This window comes from Plecotus auritus, assembly GCF_963455305.1.
Source record: "Plecotus auritus genome assembly, chromosome: 1".
Lineage (NCBI taxonomy): Eukaryota > Metazoa > Chordata > Mammalia > Chiroptera > Vespertilionidae > Plecotus > Plecotus auritus.
This window is the reverse complement of record NC_137770.1, coordinates 27,892,614-27,914,196: the sequence shown is the minus strand read 5'-3', so window position 1 is coordinate 27,914,196 and position 21,583 is coordinate 27,892,614. Positions and strand designations below refer to the sequence as shown.

The window sequence follows — 21,583 nt, the reverse complement described above, 5'->3', positions numbered from 1 at the left end:
CCTGAGCACCCCATCATTGTGGCAGGTACAGCACCCTCCTTGTCTGCAAGACTCACTCCCACCCTCACAGCTTCTGCGGGCGGCAGGCATGGCTGGAGATAGGACAGGACCTCCCCCATTGTCTGTGATAAAGTGGGAGTGGATTTGCACATACTCCAAAGAGGACCCGTCAAGTAGTAGGGCCACAGTTTTTTGTTTCAAATTTGCTTTTTTAACATTTAGGCCATTGTAGCATTTGGGAACAATTTTGATAAGTTTTTTTCTAAAATTAAGTTGAAGTGATTTTCAAAACCAATCATCAGCCTTGGAGGACACCCCACTTTGGGTTGGGGTGGCGGGGGCATAGAGAGCCAGAGCAGTCGGGAGAAGAAATGTAACCCTCGAATGAACAAATGATGTGACAACACAGCAGCTTCCCAAAACAGGCTCACCTCATGGGAAAGATGGAATCCCACCTCCACCGGGTACTTTAAATGAATTGCACATGCAAGTAACTCCCTCCAAGGCCACAGGCCCCTGCAGGAGAGTGACCCCCATCTCTAGCCCCAGGTGCAAAGAACTGAGAAAGACCAACAGGGCTCAGCTCCATGCCAGGTTGCCTGGGTCCACTGGCCAAGAGCATTGCCAAGTCGCAGGGTGAGCTCCGCAGCAGGCGGAAGTGGCCCACCTCGCCTGTCTGCACGTCTCCAGGGGCTTCTTCAGGGGCCGAAGGGCTAAAAATAACTCGGCCTTTGTTGTAAGCAGCGGACCACAGAGACAGAGCCGACTTCAGGGGAGCCGAGCATGCGCAAGGGTCCCGCTCAGCAAGACCTGCCCTTTGGGCAAATGATTTTCCCAGAAACCTGTCAGTTGTGCGCTGCTGCTGTTGCCACTGCCAGTGAGAGTCAAAGGCAGCCCAATCCGCTCAAGCCTACAGGGTGGCCTTACAACGCAGACTTCTCGAAAACTGAGACTCTTTCTTCTTGATCCATTAAAAAAAAAAAAAAAAAGGCGTCCAGTGGGTACTGGGGAGCTTAGGAGAGAACAGCGGCCCTCGAGCTGAGCACTCCGCATGGCCACCACCTTGGTCATGAATAATCCCATCACCTCAGTTATTTGGGTAGCGACATCTCTCCCCAATCCTAAAATTTCCAGAGTCAGGTCTCAGGAGACAAGGGCAGACACACACTTGGTGGAAGGAAGAATTACTTGGGAAAGGGAATTCGTAGTGTCACATCAATACTGAAGGATTTCTCAAAGGCGCAGTCCTTTTTACCTTTTCACCAACATTTAGATCTTCGACTATGTAGGCTTCTTCACTCGCCTTCCTGGATCTTGAGCCGCTTGCCCCATCCCCCGCCCCCACCCCCCCGCACCCCCACCCGCAGGGATAGCTCCAGACCAGGCGGGTTGGGAGGCAGAGTCTAACATCTTTCTCTGCCAGCGGCTGTGGCTTGTCTCACCTCAAGGATGCCCCAGTTCTGAGGGTGAAGGAACCGCACAGCAGAGCCGCTCCTGATGGGTAACAAATACTTCTTGGCTGTTGCAGGGCCTCACAACTGTCTTCAGAATGTCTCCTCCCCACCCCACCCCACCCCCACCCCCGGGGCCTCCACCTCCCTCCCCAGCCCCATGCAGAGACCACAGGCCCAGAAGGCAGCTCTTCCTCTTCACAGAGACGAGGAACAAGGAGGGGCTTTCACTGTCAAGATAGCCTCCAGGCTCTGGGTCTAGACTTTTCCAGAAAGGCTTCCTCACAGCCCTTTGTTCCTCCGCTGACTTCAGGGTGAAGAGCCTAAACTGGAGGCAGGAGGCTGGGAGAAGATTTCTTAGAAGGCAATAGATAGAAAACAGCAGACTACACACGAATAACAGATGGTGGGAACCAGTGAGAGGGCCACAGTGCTGGGTAAACGGGAGAGGGCTCCACAGGGCTGGGCTGTTCTCCAAAAGTGCAAGATCCTTCGGGTTGAAACAAGGCGCAGCGGGCTGGAGTGTGGAGACCTGTGTGTGGGAGCTATGCAGACACCTCGCCCTCTTGGTTCCACGTGTCACGCCCTCTGGTTACTGGCTTTCCTCACAGTTGGTCTGTCTGGATACATGGGAGTAGGGCTCAATCAGCTTTGAACTGGGCTCTGGTTCAACCTCTCCAGCAGCAAGTCACCTGCGGTGACCCGGGGCCCTAGGCTTGGCAGCCGAAGGCTGAGGCTTTTTCTTTGAGCAGTTCCCAGCACAAGTGGCAGCTCCAGCTCCCTACAAGAGACAAGACGGCATGACCAGCAGCACCTCTCCCAACCCTCAAGCCCCACCTGGGTCCTCACTTTTTCTAAGCCCTGTTTTCTTTGGACTTTCACAATTCAGAGACCGAATCCCAGTGCTGAAAACGTGCTGGAGTCTGTAGTTCAGGAGAGCAAGTGCTGCTCAGAAAACCGCAAGTGCTCAGAGAGGACCAGCTGAACTATTGGAAAGACCCTCCCTCCTTGGTCCTGCCTCTTACCAGCATCCCCAGGCCTGGCCAGATCCCCTGGAAGCTCCACCTCCCACCACTTCAGCCACATGTCTGGGAAACATCTCTCCCGGCCTCAAGTTGAAATTTCAGGTGGTTGAACTGTGCCTTGGTTTCTTCATCTGTCAAATGGTAGTGGTCGTACCTACCTCGTAGAGTTGTGATGATTAAATGAGACAAGATATGTAAAGCCCTTAGCACAAGGCCTGAACCCTAGTAGGCCTCAATAAGTGGGAGTGGTAGCTGCTGTTGTGATTGTCGACCTCATCACCATTACCTTCTGGGGGTTCAGCCACAGGAGGGTTTAAACAGTACATGTGGTAGCCACGGTCACAGTCATCACAGAAGAGTAGCTGGTCCTGGTGGAATACAGAGTAGGTGGTGAGGAGGAGAACGAGACTGAATTATTTAAGGCCAATGTCTTCCCTACTCTACCAGCTTTCTTTCTTTCTTTTTTCTTAATTGAATGCCAGCTGAAACTGGCTTTCTTTCTTCTTTTTTTTTAAACCTCACCCGAACACATGCTTTTACTGATTTTTATAGAGAGAGGAAGGAAGAGGGCAAGAGAGAACATCGATGCATGAGTGAAACATTGATCAGTTGCCTCCCACGTGCACCCCAACCAGGGATCAAACCTGACCGGGAATTGAACTCTTGACCCTTATGGTATATAGGACCATGCTCCAACCAACTGAGCCACACCAGCCAGGGCTCCACCAGCCTTATTTTCACAGATCAACCTCCCTGTATGCCCCTTTCCAGAACCTATATAGAGTCTTCATTGTCCCCTGAGCATGCTTTGCCCACACCTGGAATTTGCCCTTCTACCTCCCCAACTATGGCAAATCCTACCCTTAGTTTAGGATTCTGCTCAAATCATACCTCCTCCAAGAAGCCTTTCTTGACTACCACCTCACATGTAAGCTAAAAGGGATTCTTTATTCTTTTGAACTCCCATAGCCAATAACTGCCTCTGTAAGGGCAAAAAAAAACCTGAATTTATGCATTTCTATATTCCCATGATGACTGCCTAGTTCACAGAATATAATTTAGATGTCTGAAAATTTTACTTCAATTCCTCTGAACCTCACTCTTTCTATCTGTGAAACACGCAACAACCAGACTTGGTGGGAACATCAATGACACCTCAGAACCATTTTAGCACTTCATATGTGAATGTAGGGAAATGCAAATGAAGCCATTTTTCAGCTCCCAAAAACCTCCTCGGGAGCTGGAGACTGGAGCCCAGGTGAGAACAGGACCCTCCAGCTGTGGTTCATTTCCAAGGATACAGTATGCACCTGGGCTCCTTCAGGTCCTTCTGCCTGGAGGCTCTCCCCATCCCTGACCCCTTCTCTTCTGGACCATTCCCTACCCATTCTTCAAGTTTCAACTCCTTCTTCCCCACAGAGGCTTCACTAGTCTATCCCCACTTGCATCCCCATAGTTCTTTCCCTTATGACATTGAACTGCCCTACCCCTTACGTTACAAAGCCCGGTATGTGGTAGACATCTAACTATGCTGTTGAATGGTTCATTTGGAACATGCCTCTTGTCCACTCCTCTATGGATGGTGAGGCTTGTGGGGCAGAACCTTGAATTACTCATCTCTGCATCTCCTTCAGAACTTCCTTGTGCATAGAAGCTCCTCAGTAAAGGTTTGTGATCTGATCACCACTCTCCAACCCTGTTCTATTCAGTGATCTTTGGACCTGCTTTGATAGCTTATAAGATGTTTGTAAAATTACGTTTTGTATCAAATCTCACCAGTGCAGAGATCCTGGAAAAAGTAGAAATAGAAGTTGGAAACCCCGGTGAGCAAACAATGAAGAGGGAGAGATCATGAAAGGCCTTTGTATCATGCCAAGACTTTTCACTATGGCAATGGGAGGCTTTTGAAGAGTCAGCAACAGTGGAGTGACATAGTCAGACTTACAATTTAGAAAGATCTCACTGGCTACTGTGCAAAAATAGTTATCCAGGTGGGGAGAGATTTCTTCTAGAGACCAGAGACCAGTTAAAAGGCTGCTGTAGCCATCCAGGTGGGAGATGACAGTGGCCTGAACTAGGGCTGTGTCATGGGGGAAAGCAAAGGGCCTTGCTTCCATCTAAGAGTCACCAACTAGATGTGGAGAATGACAGGGAAGAAATCAAGAATATCTCCTGGGTTATGGCGTGGAAAGCAAGTCAAATAATATAGCTACCCATTGAGACATGGGCAGAGGGACAGATCTATGGAAGGAGAAAGCAACCTCAGCTATAGATATGTTCTACAGATTATGCGGGAGGGATACCCTAGGGGCATGTGGAGGTCAGAAAAGAGGCCTGGGTGTGAGATATGGATTTGGGAGTCATTTGTGATTAAATAGCAATGATGGTTCTGGGAGAGGAAGCCTAGAGTGTGTGAAAGAAGAAGTCCTTGAATTTGTGCTCATGGAAAGGTGTTCATGAACTCCTTGAAATTTTATGCACAATTCTGTATACAGATAGAAATAACTGTACATTTTTCTGAGGAAAGAGTAGCTTTCGTTGAAAAGCTACTTTTGAAAAATCAAGGACTCTTCTAAGGTTCTAAGACAAGAGCCAAGAATAGACCCTTGGAATGAAAAAAAGAGAGACTAAGAAGTAGTCAGAGAAGTAGAATGAAAACAGGACAGTGTGGTTTACCCTAAAAGAGTTGCACCAGGGTTGTCAGAGCAGAAGCAAGCTATATGACAACATAATACAGGGGCAATGCGAGGAGAGAGAAGTTAGGACCAAGACAGAAAATACAGAGAGACTTATCCGAAATAATATTACCAGTGTCCTAAAGATACTGATAACCCTACTACAGTGCTGACATGAAAAATACAAGAAGGTTGAATGCCCAGATTGAAACTCTCCTAAAGGGAAAGCAGGCATCTGTGGGTTTAAACGATTTTTGCATGGGTTGATCACTAACACCATAATCTCATCTGATTTTCAGGATAATTGCCTGTCAAAACCACCAAGAAATCCCAGCTCATGCTAACCCCCATGAGAAACACAGTTTAAGGACCTCTTACTCCCAAGTATTCAAGAACCAGGATCCACCTATGGCTACAGTTCCAGAGAATGGGAATCCCATTCTGGGATGTGTAGTATAAATCCCTGACTATGTGAGAGAAACCCTATTGCCCAAGCAGCCTCACCCCTTGATTCCTCCCCTAAGGCTCTGCCAAGTCAACATCAACAAAAACACCTCAGCATGAACACTATTTGTAAAGCCAAGGACCAGAATCAACCCAAATGTCCATCAATAAGAGACTGATTGAATTAACTAATGAAGAACTATGCAGCTGTAGGCAGAAAATAAGATTATATTTATGTACTGCTATGTGTTGCGTAATCTCCAGGATTTTCAATAAAAAAGCAAGGTGAAGAAAATATGTATATCGGTTGCTATTTTCTAAGATGCATCCATGTTTTTATGGATACATATGCACATACATATGCTTACACTAAAACAAAATGGAAAGATAAAACATGACTTTTTAAATGGTTACCTATAAGCAAAGTGAGAGGACAGTGTAAAAGAGATAGGGATAGAAGCTAGATTTCTTTGAATATACTATTTATTTTATAAATTTGATTTTGGAGCCAGTAAACATTTTACACAGTCATAAAGCAAAATTCACATTTTAATTACCCCTAAAAACAAAAGAAAAATGAAACAAAGCCATCTAATTATGTATTAGTTGATGACATAACCAAATAGAAAGAAACTATTCCAAGTGACTTGAAAATAAGTTGATTGTACATCCTTAGTCAAATACATCTTAGGACAAAAATAAGTGCAAGTGTGTGTGTGTGTATTCCTTTTTAGAAATCATATTGTTGTTGATAATAGTGGAATTGATAGAGACTTTTGTGTGTGAATTAAATGGGTGGTATTGAGAAGAAACAATTTTGACATAGTTGAAAGAAAATATAGATGTAAGATCAATGACGTTAAATAAAAACTCATAAATAAGCAGAACAGAAACAGCTCCCATAGACTGTCAGTCCTGTGCATGAATTGGAAGTATCAATGTTAATTTATGGTGCTTTTTATCTTTAAAACAAACAAAACATATTTCCTAGCTCTGTCCATTGAAAATGCCCCAAAACTATGAAAAATACAGTAAAAATTCAGCACTCTCTAGCATTCATGTTATGTTCTCTAAAGATCATTGCCCACTTAAAAAAACACACACACACACATAAATCCTTGGAGAAATGGCTGATTTCGGGTCTGGAGCTTCAAATTAATAAATACTTTTATATATTGGAAAACAAGGACACTTTCACACTATTAGAGTCATAAAGACTCAGGGTGCCTGAGTAAAAAAAATCTCAGGATCCACCCTAATTTCATTCCCATTGGCCAAAGATAGGACAATTTTAACTGTAATAGATAGAAACAAATTAAATATGTTTAAATCCTTGATTTCATAAAGATACTATATTTTTAAAAAAAAAACTTTGTTACCTTTGGAAGGTGCTAGGAAACATCCCATTATTTTTTATTTTTTATTATGAAATACTTTTAGTCTTAAGGAAATGTTGCAAGGATGGTACAAAGAATTCCTGTACACACTTTATTCGGCTTCCCCTAATGGTAACATCTACATTATCATAGTACAATCATGACAAGCAGGAAATTACCATAAGCATGACACTACTAACTAATCTGCAGACCTCATTTGAATTTCACCAGTTTTCCCACTTATGACCCTTCCCCCAGGATCCCACATGGTATTTACTTCTCATGTTTTCTTTTTTAAATCATTTTTTATTTTTCAGTTACAGTTTTACATGTTCTCTGTATCTATGAGTCTGTTTCTGTTCTGCTTATTTATTTGTTTTTTAGATTCAATTGATGATAGATATTCATTGCCATTTTGTTTCTCCTTCTCTTCTCCTTCTCCTTCTCCTTCTCTTTCTTCTTCTTCTCCTTCTCCTCTTTCTTCACCCTTTCACATTTCATATAATACTGGTTTGGTGTTGATAAACTCCTTTAGCTTTTTCTTGACTGGGAACCTCTTTATCTGTCCTTCAGTTCTAAATGATAATTTTGCTGGATAGGATGATCTTGGTTGTAGGTCCTTGCTTTTCATCACTTTGAATATTTCTTGCCAATGCCTTCTGGCCTGCAAAGTTTCTGTTGAGAAATCAGCTGACAGTCTATGGGAGCTCCCTTGTAAGTAACTAACTTCTTTTCTCTTGCTGCTTTTAAGATTCTCCCTTTGTCTTTCACCTTTGGCATTTTAATTATGATGTGTCTTAGTGTGGGCCTCTTTGGATTTATCTTGTTTGGGACTCTGTGCTTCTTGGACTTGTGTGTCTATTTCTTTCACCACATTAGGGAAGTTTTCTGACACTATTTTTTCAAATATGTTTTCAATTTCTTGTCCCCTCTTCTTTCTTTCTGGCATGTGCATGATGCAAATGTTGGCACACTTGAAGTTGTCCCAGAGGCTCCTTACATATCTTCATATTTTTGGATTCTTTTTTTCTTTCTGCTGTTTTGATTGGGTGTTTTTTGCTTCCTTATATTCCAAATCACTGATTTAATTTTCAGTTTTGTCTACTCTACTGTTGATTATCTGTAAATTTTTCTTCATTTCAGTTAGTGTCGCCTTCATTTCTGGCTGGTTCTTTTTTCTGGTTTCTATGACCTTTTGTAAGCTGTTGAAGTTCTCACTTAGTTCATTGAGCATCCTTATAACCAGTGTTTTGAACTCTGCATCTAGTAGATTGTTTGTTTCCATTTTGTTTTAGTTCTTTTTCTGGAATTTTGTTCTGTTCTTTCATTTGGGACATGCTTCTCTGTCTCCTCATTTTGGCAGCCTCCTGTGTTTATTTCTATGTATTAGGTAGAGCTGCTACATCTCCCAGGCTTGGTAGAGTGGTCTTATGTAGTAGATGTTCTGTAGGGTCCAGTGGCAAAGCCTCCTCATTCACCAGAGCTGGGCATTCAATGTGTACCTTCCCCCACTGTGGAGGATCAGCTGTGCAGTGGCTCACTCCGCAGAGCAGGACGTACTTCAGTGGGGCTCTGATGCCAGCTGAGTCTGCCTCTTGAGTGTGTTGCTTGTGGAGGTGGTTGGGTGGTATTTCAATGTGGTAGTATGAAGCTGTCCTCTGGGTGCACTGGCTCTGGGGCCTCCCTGGAGGTGCAGGCCAAGATCAGCCACCACCTGTGTTCTGCTCAGAGCCACCCAACATGAGCTACAAAGTGATCTGCTTGTGCTAGGCGTGGAGGTGCGCCAGATAGGCAAAGCTTAGAACCAAGGCTAGCTGCCTTAGCGAGAGGTATGGGGCACACTAAGGCCAGATGCTGCTTGTTTGAGAGATTTTAGGAAAGTCTGAAACATGAGCCAAGACAGGTCATTTATATGTAAAAGCCACTGGAAACAGTGTGGGTGGGCCTGCAAATTGCGTGGGGCAGGGTCTCAGAGAATCACCAGGGTAGAGAGCAATGTGAGCCAGGTTAATGGAGACTCAGATATGGTGCCTGCCTGCTGACTCTGTTGCGGGTAGGTTCATCAAAGGAACAATAGCCTCTGTCAGCACTTCTGTCTGGGAGAAAGCTGCCCCTCCAGCTCTCACCCTGATGACAGACAATTCAGTTCCTCCCCATAGGTCCCTGGTGCCTTTCAAGCTGCTGCCCCAGCACTGGAGCTAAGAGGGAGTGAGTCCATGTAAGTCCATATGTGGGCCCTTTAAGAGGAATGCCTGGGACTCACAGCCCTCCATCTCACTCAGTCACAGTCCCTGCTGGTTTTTACAGCCAGGATTTATACAGCAGATTTTTTAATGCATGGGGATCGGCACCCTAACCCACATTTTTCAAGGATCAACTGTATTTAGAAACCAATATCTGGGTGCTATAGGTCCTCACTGCTTCTGGGTTGTCATTGTTTCTGGGCCCTCCCAGCTGACAAAGTTAGGAAATAAATAAATGTATGTGTACATACACATGCACACATCTATATTTATTTTTGTATCTATCCATATATGTATATGCATACAGATAGCTATAGATACATAGGATGTCCCCAAAAATACACACACGTTGAAAAATTATAAAGGCAATGTTTTTTTTGTTTTGTTTTGTTTTTTTTAATATATTTCACTGATATTTCACAGAGAGGAAGGGAGAGGGATAGAGAGCTAGAAACATCGATGAGAGAAACATCGATCAGCTGCCTCCTGCACACCTCCCACTGAGGATGTGCCTGCAACCAAGGTACATGCCCTTGACTGGAATCGAACTCGGGACCTTTCAGTCCGCAGGCCGACGCTCTAGCCACTGAGCCAAACCGGTTTCGGCAAGGCAATGTTTATTAAAATATATTTCATTTAGAAAATAGAGCTATCAGCTGTTAAAGTGTGTATACATTTTTTGGGACACCCTGTATATAAATATATATATAATATATTATATTAAAATCATAAATTCCTACTAATACCTCCTATTCCAACCCAAAACCATGTAAATATTTGAAAAAAGATCTGAATATTTTTTTCTAGGACATTGAGAAACCTGACTCTCGTTATTCACAATATATAGTTATTAGTTCAGACCTGTGTACATCTAGTTTCAGAATGACTAACTCGCATGTCTGTGATAAACAAATATACTCACTACAGTACAAAATTTGTATAATTATTTCTCTCTTTAGCTCTAAAATACACAAATACTACTTTCCAAAGTTACTTAAATTAGTTCTTTCCTACCCCACCCTTCAGTATGGTTATGTTATATATATATATACTAGTAGCCCTGCGCACGAATCCGTGTGCCAGTAGCTCGCTGCCATCCTCCAGTAGCTCCCTTTGCTCCTCCTGCCCCCGCACTCCCCTCATAGCTTGCTGCCCTGCCCCCTCCTGTAGCTCTCCGCCACCCGCTTGTAGCTCGCTGCCCTACCCTCCTGCTGATGCGTGATCTGGTCGTTACACGGTCAGTCGTTACACTTTATAGCATAACGACCATTTGCATATTACATCTTTATTATATAGGATATATATATATATATATATATATATATATACACATAAATATATATATATACATACATACATATATATATACACATATATATATATGTATATATATATATATATATATATATATATATATATGTCTAAGCAACCATTGCGACTGAATGACCAGAACGACCACTATGACATGCACTGACCACCAGGGGGCTATGACGCACACTGACCATCAGGGGCAGACACTCAACGCAGGAGCTGCCCCCTGGTGTCAGTGCACTCCCATGGCCAACCTCCTATGGCCAGCCAACCTCCCACAGTTCCCCTCCCCCGCCCCTGCATGAATTTGTGCACTGGGCCTCTAGTCTATTTATATTAGAGTTAGGGTAATTTGTTACTGTTCATATTCCACTTTCGGTTTCCCCCACATCATGGTTGTTTTTCAGTATTTATCTATTGTAGGTATGTGAAACAACACCCTGGTTCTAAGACTCAGAGCTAACAAAAGGCATTCTCACAGAAGTATCACCCTCCTTAGCCATACTATCCTACCCTCATTTCCCCATTCTTTCTACCCAATTCCTACTCACTCTTGTAGATAACCAATCTCTTTAACTTCTTGTTTATCCATCCTGTATTTCTTTTACACAGTGAACAGATATATGTATATTTTCTCATGCTTTTCTTACAAGAATGGCAGCATACTATACATTTTTAATTAATTCTTTTTTTTTTCATTTAAAATATATCCTGGAAATCACTCCATATAAATTCATAAAGATCTGCCTCATTTTTTTTAACAGCTGCATAGACTCCATTATGTGCCTATACCATCATTATTCAACCATTCTACGTATGAGCAATATTTTGCAAGTATAAACAATGCAACCATGAATAACCTTATGCACATGTATTTGCATAGTGCTGTATCTGTAGGGTAGATAGTGGTGTATTGTTAGGGTAGATTCCTATAGGTGAAACTGCTAAAGCAATAGGTAAGTGCACAGTAGCTGTGTTAGGTATTGTTACATTTCCCTTCAGAAGAGTTGTACCACTTTGTATTCCCACTGACAATGTATGAAGGCGCTTTTTCAATTTTACAGGAAAGACATAGAATCTCCATTTAGTTTTAACTTGAATTTCTTTATAAGTACATTTGAACTTTATTTTCCAAATCTTGGGGGCCATTTACATATCTTTTGTGAATTATCTTACATGTCTTTTTCCCATTCTCTATCAGGTTCCTTATCCTTTATCCCTCAAATTTTAAGAGTACTTATATATTGGTGATACTAGCCTTTTATCTGTAGTAAATGCCGCAAATATTTTCTCCCAGTTTGTACATTGTCCTTTTACTTTATTGTATTTTTTACTATGCAAATATTGTGGTCAAGTTTTTCAATATTTTCTCTTATTGCTTCTGAATTTTGAGTCACAGAAAGTATTTCCTTATATATAGGTTAAAAATGAATTCACACATGTTTTCTTCTAGTACTAATATGGTTTTTATTTTTTATATTTAGACTAGAGGTCCAGTGCATGATATTCGTGCATGGGGGGGTCCCTCAGCCCAGACTGCACCCTCTTGCAAACCAGGCCCCTCAGGGGATGTCCAACTGCCAGTTTAGGCCTGATCACATGGGGATCCCTTTGGGATCGGGCCTAAAATGGCAGTTGGATATCCCCCTCACAATCTGGGACCACTGGCTCCTAACCCAGCCTTGGGCAAACTATGGCCCATGGGCCGGATCCAGCTGTTCTATCCGGTTCTCTTGCTCTCCCCTCTGCTCCTTTACTTTGAATTTATATTAGTTCACACAAACACTCCATCCATGCTTTTGTTCCGGCCCTCCGGTCCAGTTTAAGAACCCATTGTGGCCCTCGAGTCAAAAAGTTTGCCCACCCCTGTCCTAACCACTCGCCTGCCTGTCTGCCTCATCGCCCCTAACCACTCACCTGCCTGCCTCATTGCCCCTAACAACTTGCCTGCCTGCCTGCCTGACTGCCCCTAACTGCTTGCATGCCTGCCTGATCACCCCTAACTGCCTCTGCCTGCCTGCCTGATCACCCCTAACTGCTTGCCTGCCTGCCTCATCACCCCTAACCACCTCTGCCTTCCTGCCTCATTGCCCCTAACCACCTCTGCCTGCCTGCCTGATCACCCCTAACCACTCTGCCTGCCTGATCATCCCTAACCACTCTGCCTGCCTGATCACCCCTAATCACTTGCCTGCCTGCCTGATTGCCCCTAACCGCCTCTGCCTCGGCCCCCACCATGGCGGCTTCGTCTGAAAGGATGTTTGGCTGTCCGGTCTAATTAGCATATTACGCTTTTATTATTATAGATACCCAGTCCATTTGGAGATTGTTCTCATGTATTATGTGGACGTAATTTTACCTTTCTGCAAATGGTTATCCTATTGGCCCAACACCATTTATGGAAATGTCCATCTTTGAGCCAGTAATTTTAGATGGAACCTTTATCCTATACTAAATGTTCAGATGTAGTTGGGTCAATTTATGGGTTTTCTATTCTATTCCATTGTTCTATTTGTCTGTATTATTTTAATTATAGAGGCTTTACAGTATGTTTTAACATCTCATAGGGCTAGCCTCCCCTCAAAATTTATTTTTTTTGTGTGTGTGTTTTCTTGGCTATTCTTGCATGCTTCTTTCCATATGAACTTCAATATCAACTTGTCTAGTTCCATAAGAAAAACAAAAAACAATCTGGTGTTTTTATTGGGCTTGAATTAAATTTGTAAATTAACTTAGGAAGAACTGACATCTTTATAATGTTGACTCATTCTATCTAAGATCACACAATGTCTTTTCATTTGTACAAGACTACTTCTGTATCTTTTCAAAGATGTTTTAAAATTTTCTTCATATGTTTTACACATTTACTATTAACCTTATTTCTACATATTTTTCTTTGTTGCTATTATAAGTAGAGTTTCTCTACTATTATGTCCTCTAACTTAATTATTTGCTATTATTTGTGCATATGAAGGCTATTAATTTTTGCATAGTAATTTTATATCTTGCTACTTTTAATATTTGAGTTAGCATTATCATTCATTTTCTTGGGTTTTTTCAGATATACTATTATAGCTTATGAAATAGAATTTAACTAAAAAGAAAAAATTGAGTTTTACTACTTTGTTACCATCTTATGCTTCTAGTTGGTCTCTCCTGTCTAACTGCCTTAGCTAATATCTCTAAATGTAGAGATAATGGGCATCCTTATCTGGTTTCTGATCTTAGTAGAAATGCCTCGTGTTTCCCCATAAGTAAGATAATGGCTCTCATTCTAAGGTGTAAAAAAAAAAAAAAAACTATCATATTAAGAAAGTATCCTACAATTTCTATTTTCTTAAATGTTTTCATCATAAATAGGCATTGAACCCACCCTGTTATATTTGAAAACTAATAAAAAAGGGAAAGAATTAAGTATTTATTCTGCCTTTTTTATATACTCTATTCCTGAGGGTAACCAAGTCCCTGTGGTACAAGGGTCTCAAGTGTTCTGGGGTTAAAGGGCAAAGGGAAGGTCCTGACTGACCCTTTCTCCGGGAACCCAGTTACAAGAGTTCTGCTTTCCTCTTCTCCCCTTGAAGGACTCCCAGCCCCATGGACTTCTACCTCCTGGTGGAAGCCCCAAACTCACATCATTCTCCGAGGTCCCACAGAGGATGCAGGATTTGCACTCTATGCACTGCCACTTGTAGGTCTTGACAGCCTCAGTCATGTTCAGGGTGAACTGCAGGCAGGTCGGGTGACCTAAAGGAAGCGGAAATGGCAGCGTTAGGGCCAGAGGGTCTGACTTGTCTCCCCTCGACACCACTAATTGAAAACACATTTATGCCCAACTTGGAGAGAGGCTGAGGGTAGCATGTGTTGGGAAGCAAACTAGGGACCCAGATGGGGCCCTCCCCACACTCCCCACAATTACATCATCAGATGAAGGCCTAAAGAGAGAGACGGGCATGAACCCTTCCACCAGGGATAGATGCCATCCAAATGCTCTTGCCCTAAGAGCACATTCCCCTAGAGGTGTAGCCAGTTATGAGGACAGAAAGTGGTGATCAGAGAGAAACAGAAGGACACTGCATAGCACATGGCACAAGGCTGCACTGTGAGTCACCCACATTATCTCCCGGCCCCAGCATCAACTATGGCAAGAGCGACACATGAAAGCTATCTGTAATTGGGCCTTCTGATCCACAAAGTGTTCACACTGCCTCAGGGCACAGGAGTGGGGGTGTGAGGATTCCAGGAACAGAGCTCAGAGGCTCTGTGAGGCCTTGCACTGTTATCCAAAGCATCCCTGCCCATGCCCAGGAGATTAGTGGGAGTCCACGCCTGCACAGTACCAGGGGCTATAGGGTGATGTGGCCTAGCAGGGAGGGCCAAGAAGTGCAGCATCACAGCAAAGGGTACATTATGGCCAGGTCTATCCTAAATGGACTGGTCGCTGGCTCTAACTCTCTCCTCCATCCCAAGTATCAAACCAATCAATTAATCAAACCAATAGCAGGACCAGGGAGAGACATTAAACTATCACCTCAGAGCCCACAGCCTCAATGGACCAGTGCTGAGGCTTGGCCTGCAGAAATGGACTCTGTTGTCAGCCATAGCTCACCCAAGAGACACTCGGGCAGTGAGAGGACAGATGTGAGCCACAGAATGTGAAGACATTTGACCTTCTATTTGGCAGGGAAAGGAAACTTGGATGGTGCTTTCAGGTTTCCCAGTGCTGTCAGTCTGCCCAGAGCATTCAGGGCAAAGCCCATTACTGACTCTATCACAAAAGAACTGACAGCTCTGCCTACTGCTGGGGGTTCATCCTTCTCCAGAGCTCCAACGCTGCCCAACCCACCATATAAGGCGTTGTGTTGCCTCTCTCACATGAGTTACTATGTACTTCTAAAGGAGGACACTAGAGACCAAGGGTGGGGGTGCTAATTAGAGCTACTTTCACCAACCCAGTGCCCTCCACAGATGGTTTGGACCCCATGTGGTACTACCACCCCTTGGCAAAGCCATCCCAGAAGGAGGCTCCCATTTCCTCCTTTCCAAGTCCTCCGAGCTAGTGACATAGGAGTCATTTGGGGCACATACTGTCTATTCAGTCAGCGTAAGGACCTTTCAAATTTGGGGCTCCACAAATACAAACCACACTGTCATCTCTGAGAGAGTAAGAGTGGGGGTGGAAATAACTCATTGATGGGGGACGTGGGGGCCACTTAGCAAAGAGCAGGTAAAAGTATTGCGGAGAAGGCTGATCTAAAAGCTTTTCAAGGACTTCTCAGGAGCCATCCAACTTAGAACTCCCACGCTCTGGACTAATAACACTCTCCAAGTGACACTTTGGCAGTGACCCTGAAGGGAAAGAAGGCTGGCATTAAAAGCCTGGAAGAACATCCAGCTGATAAAGCATCTCAAAGATCTATTTAAGAACAGTGGCCAGGGTCATTCCTATCCCAGTCTCTCAGAGAGAATACCAGGATTGGAATAGGAGAGAAAATACCAGTTGGAGATTCTAAGTGGTATGGGCCACAAATGCCCAGGGTCTCAGACAGGGCACCCTTGGGAAGGTTACAGATGGGTTCATAGAGCAGGTAACTATACAAGAAGTTGACTCTGCCCAGTTCCATGAGCTCAGGCCACAACCCAGCCACAACCAGCCAGGTTACAATAGTTATTCATGAACTTGTTCATGAATGACTATTTATTGGGCACCTGTTAAGCCAGCCATTGCACTAGACTGAAAAGATACAGTGGTGAGCAAGATCCCCCCCAACACCTCTCATTAGAGAGAACTCAAATTAATGAACTATACTCATATCTATTTGTTTACAAGTGTGTGATAAGTGCCATGAAGGAAAACCATAATTGGCAATGAAAACAAGCCTAACCTAGTCCGAGATGCCAAGGAAACCTTTCCTGAGAGGTGAGGCGTTAGCTGCATGGGAGAGGGGAGAGTTCCTGGTGAGGGGAACAGCAGGTGTGGAGGCCCTGGGCAGTGGCGGCGCTTGGCGAATTAAGGAAAAGAAAGGCTAGTGAGCAGAGGCTTGGCAAGCAAGCAGAGAAAGGCAGGAGGCGGCTGGCAAGGTCGCTGGAGCCAGATTACACAGGCATTTGCATCCCTTATTTAAGGATTTGGGGCTTTAACGTCATTAAAAAGTTTTAAGCAAGGCAAGGACTGGATCACATTGTGTTTCAAAGGAACGTACTTTAGCAAGAGAGATCTTTGGGGTGATGAAGCAGTTCTGAATATTGATTGTGGTGGTGATTACTTATATGGTAAGATTGCAGAGAATTATACATATACACACATAAATATACAGTGTGTGTGCATGTAAAACCAATAAAAGATGAATAAGGTCTGCAATTGCATCGATGTCAATTGACTATTTTAAAAAAATATGTATTTTTATTGATTTCAGAGAGGAAGGGGGAGAGAGAGAAACATCAATGATAAGAGAGAATCATTGATTGGCTGCCTCCTGCATGCCTTACACTGGGGGATTGAGCCCACAATCCAGACAGGTGCCCTAACCAGGAATCGAACTATGACCTCCAGATTCATAGGTCCATGCTCAACCACTGAGCCACACCAGCCGGGCTCAATTGACTGGTTTTGATATTGAACTATAATTATGTAAGATGTTACCAGTGCAGGAAACTAGTTGAAGGGTGCATGTGACCTCTCTGTAATATACTTAGTAACTTTCTAGGATGCTATAATTATTTCAAAATAAAAAGTTGAAAAGACCTTTTTGTATAAGGAAAACACAAATAAAAACTAAAATCATCAGGAAGGAAGGAAGGAAGGAAGGAAGGAAGGAAGGAAGGAAGGAAGGAAGGAAGGAAGGGGGAAGGAGGAAGAAAGGAAGGAGGGAAGGAGGGAAGGAAGGAAGAAGAAAGGAAAGAAGGGGGAAGGAAGAAAGAAAGGAAGAAGGAAGGAAGGGAGGGAGGAAGGAAGAGAGGGAGGAAGGAACTGCTAAGGAGAGAATTTGAGAGGGTTGGGGGATGAAGGGGGCAGGAAAATGGGGGGTGAGAAGGGGTAGTGTAGAGATGCAAGAAAGGAAATTAGTTTGGAAGCTGATGCAGCTACCAGGAGAGACATAGGATGATTAAACTAAGGTGGGGATTTGAGAAATATTAAAGATATAATTGACAGGATTTAACTATTGTTTGAACTTCAGAAGAGTGGGAAGAGGGAAATGATGAGAAACATTCTCAAGTTTCTGACCTAAGAAATTAGGTGGGCTGCAAGAAACTTACTCAGGTGAGGAAGACCACAGTAAACATACAGGGTCCAAATGGAGGAGGAGGAGGATTCACTCTGTTGAATTTGGGAAGTCTGTGAGGCTTCTGGTGGAAATGTCAGGTAGATAGTGAAATATGTTTAGAGTTCAAAAGAGAAGTGTGAACTAGACATTAAATTTAGAATTTTTGCTAAATAGGTGAGAATTAGTGAAATTATCTAGGAAAATAAAAAAAAAAGAGCACAAAGAAAGAAGAAAGGAGAAGAGAGAAAAATATCTAGGACCAAGCTTTGAGGAATGAAATATTTAAAGCTCAAAAGAAAGGATCAACAGAGAAAACTGAAAAGATGGCTGGAGAGGTAAGACCCAAACCAGGCAAGCATGGGGTCACAGCAGCCAAAGAAAAAATTTCAAGGCGAGGGTGTACTGCCGAGTTGACTGCCACAGGTTCTTGGGTTTGTCATTGCTCAGTGAAGACCTGGGGTGAGGGAGAGTTGACAGATCAGAGCCCAAACTGCCCTACTAATAGTAACACTCTTCACAGTGTCCTCTTCTCTCGGAAGGAAGATCAGCACATTCCAGAGCATGGCATGGGACAGGCCAACTGGAGCTGCCTCCGCAGGTGGGCATGGGGTGGGGGTGGGGGATGTGTGTGTTTCATGCAGCCACCAACACTCCACAAATCTTTACTGAGATCCAATTCTATGCTCAAGAACTGACCACTGTGCTGAGCTCTGAAGACATTTCCTGGTATAGTTTTGAACCAGTGAACGGTAGCAAGTGGGTTTTAGAAACTCCTGTTGGAAGTCTCTGAAAAAGTCCCAAGGGCTTTCTCTGTATTTCAGTCTTGAAAGTTATCAGCCTCCCCCAAAAGACCTACAAACCTAACAGAAGGGAATGACATTCACACAACACACGCCATGCTCCCCTATAAAACGTAGGACAAAAATGACCCTCCATAAGATGTAAGACTAAGATGAGCCTCTGCTCTGGCTGCAGGATCCTTTGCCTCAGAATTCAAGACCTCACTCAGTGTAAGAGGATGCAACTTCTCAACCAGGGAGGATGAGGCACAAAAAGTCAAGTCACCCAACCAGCCATTGGGAGGTACAAAAACTATGTCCAGAGCTAAATCCTCTATCTGTACCACCATAACAGGTTGGCTACCTGTTGTCTGTCTCCAAAAACTGGAAAAGTCACTTACCAGCTAACACTGTAAGAATAAAACTTATCTATCATGGAAATGACTGCAATAATGCATACTGTTGGACAAAACGAAGTTTCTAAGGAAAATACTAGAAACCTATTTCTAGGTTTTACTGCTAGAACTCTTATTTTTGCCCAGAACTAATTCCTAAAATCCTTAGAAGTAAAAGGATAATAGATATAGTCTTTCCAATTCAAGGGTGGTAAAAAAAAAAAAAAAAAAAAAGAGGCGGCACATTTGTTGCAACGCAATTTACTTGTAGTCACTTGCTACCTAAAGATTCCTATCTTAATCTCTTCTGTAAAGTTAACCATCACTCTCTAATGCACTAGCTTGGAAATCTGAATTTTTAAATACTTTGTTTTCTTAAGGCAAGCAATCCATGCACTGCTATTTAAATAGCCCAATGAAGTGAAGGGAAAACAGCCCTCCCAGGTCCCCCTGGGTGAGATGATGCAACGGGACATTTATAAGATTCCAATTACCAAAATGAACTTAGAAAGCAGTATGCGTGCGATTCATCCTGGCCAGATCATAAAAAAACCAGTCCTTCCTGAACTGTTCCTCCAAATTCATTCTATCAGGAGGGTTCAGTAAATCTCCTGACTGCTGTGAAAAGGCATTCTCCATCCAGTCCCAACCCCTTCCAAAACTGACCTCCATCCTCCCAAAAAGTTGAACCAGGAAATGTAACTGATGGCAACCATGTGTGGAGACCTTACTTGTGGGCAGGGCTCTCAAGACAATAGGGATTTGGCTTCAGGGTCTCTTCAGCCCACGGGAAGAAAAGGGAAACCCGTGGGGTGTGAGGAGCTTCTCAGGAGGGAGAAGACTGTCCACAAGGCTGGCATGGATGGCCCTACAGTCCACTGGGCTCGGTGAAAAGGAGAAAGCAGGCATCTGAAAGCAGTGACTGCCCCCTCGCCACCTGAAGGACACATCTCATGTCTTTTCAGAACCACGTGCATAGATGCTGAGAATATTCCAGGAGAGCACGTGGGATTTTGTGTTATGGGAGTGAGAAGGCACACAGATAAATACCCAAGCAAAACCAGTGTTAGTTTCATATTCGCGGCTGCCTACGTCCACACATGCTCATACACAACTGCCCATGCACGAGTATTTCCAACCTTTTAGGGGCGAAAATATCTGCCCTTGTTGATTAAGCTCGCACTAGAAGTCATTAACCGGTCAGTATCACGCTATGGATTGTTGGTACAGTGAGAGAAACACAGTTCATCTTCAACGAACCCTGGGCAAAAAGAAATTGCTATGACATGTGTCTCTTACATTATGATCCTTATTAAAAGAGGTTTTTATTTTATTACTGCCAGTATTTAATTTTGACTAGGCTAAGCCACATCGCTGATTAAACTAGAGCTCCAGGAAAAGAACACATTATCTTGATAGGTATGTGCTGAAAACATAAATAAAACAGATACAAATAGCTGTGGAACTATCATGGTCTATTATTTATTCATTGTTAAATTATAACCACCTAATTATATTTTATTACCGTATTCATCAATGTTGAGCTCTTAAACACTAATTTCTCAGGAAAGGAGAACCTAAATATCCCTGTTTCTCAGGCAAGAAATTGTAAAACTCAAATTGTCCTCCTTGGTCTGATGCCTGGTTTATAGAAATTACATAATATAAAATATGTAGGATCATTCTAATCTGAAATAGCACCAAAAACAAGTCTCCACAAGCATTCATTAGAAAATAATTTGGCTCAAATTTCTAACCGTTCCCTATGTTCATACACACATAAAAATTCCAATATTAACATATTGCAAAAATGTATAAGACACTTTAGCTAAAGAATTTATGCAAAGTGCAGTCAAATCTGAATCATCCATGCTAAAGAGTAATTTGAGGAGAAAAAAAATATTACTAGCTCACTTTGGGAAGCCATCTCATTCAATCAGATCCATTCATTCTCATTTTCTCCCCGTCTCTTTCTCCCCCCACCCTCCTCCACTTTGAGACCCGGATTATAAGGTAGAGGGAATGAGGCTCTGAGTCTTCATAGTTAGTCTGTAAAAGGGTGAACCTCGAAGCAATCAAGCAGTCAATCCCTGTAGACAGATATTATGACCAGTATGTGAACCAGGCACTGCCTCTTCACTGAGTTATTTCTCAAGCCTGTTTTATAAACCTTCTGCGATGGTCCACCAGCTGCCCCAGATGTTACTTCTAATGCTAAGACACCTGCAAATCAACCACAGTGGCACTCCAGAGGTACCTGCTCAGCTCCTTGTTTTCCACATCATTTTTAATGTACTTCAAAGAGGAAAAAGAAAAGAAAAAGTGTGGAAAGGATAAGGACCAAACAAACAAAAAACACATTAAAAATAAATGGCGGTGTGAGCCGTGGTTGCCCTTTGCTTGGCAAAAACACTTTACTGTGCAGCAAGCTCAACTCGACTTCGAGATCTGTTATCCTCTCTCCAGCTGTCAAACTCCAGGGCACCCAGGTACCATTCGGGAGGCAAACCACAGAGATTATCATGCTGATCATTATTATCAGTAGCCATACAAAGTACATACAAAGTGTTACAGGCGCTTTTAATGGTCTAAACAGCTACAGGCTCATGTGCCATTCTTAAA

The 21,583-nt window shown here is 43.2% G+C and overlaps 1 protein-coding gene across 1 annotated transcript in view; it reads right to left on the bottom strand.

Moving 5' to 3' along the window:
* Nucleotides 1-213: 213 nt before the first annotated feature.
* The window catches only part of DPF3 (double PHD fingers 3), a 261,634-nt gene continuing 240,264 nt past the window's right edge, over nucleotides 214-21,583 (bottom strand). Inside the window, exons 9-11 of the mRNA XM_080664984.1 lie at nucleotides 14,157-14,269; nucleotides 2,763-2,844; nucleotides 214-2,232 (exon numbers count right to left, since the gene is read on the bottom strand). Coding sequence (XP_080521110.1) covers nucleotides 2,162-2,232; nucleotides 2,763-2,844; nucleotides 14,157-14,269 — 266 coding nt within the window. The 3' untranslated portion in view covers nucleotides 214-2,161. The remainder of the gene's footprint in view (nucleotides 2,233-2,762; nucleotides 2,845-14,156; nucleotides 14,270-21,583) is intronic.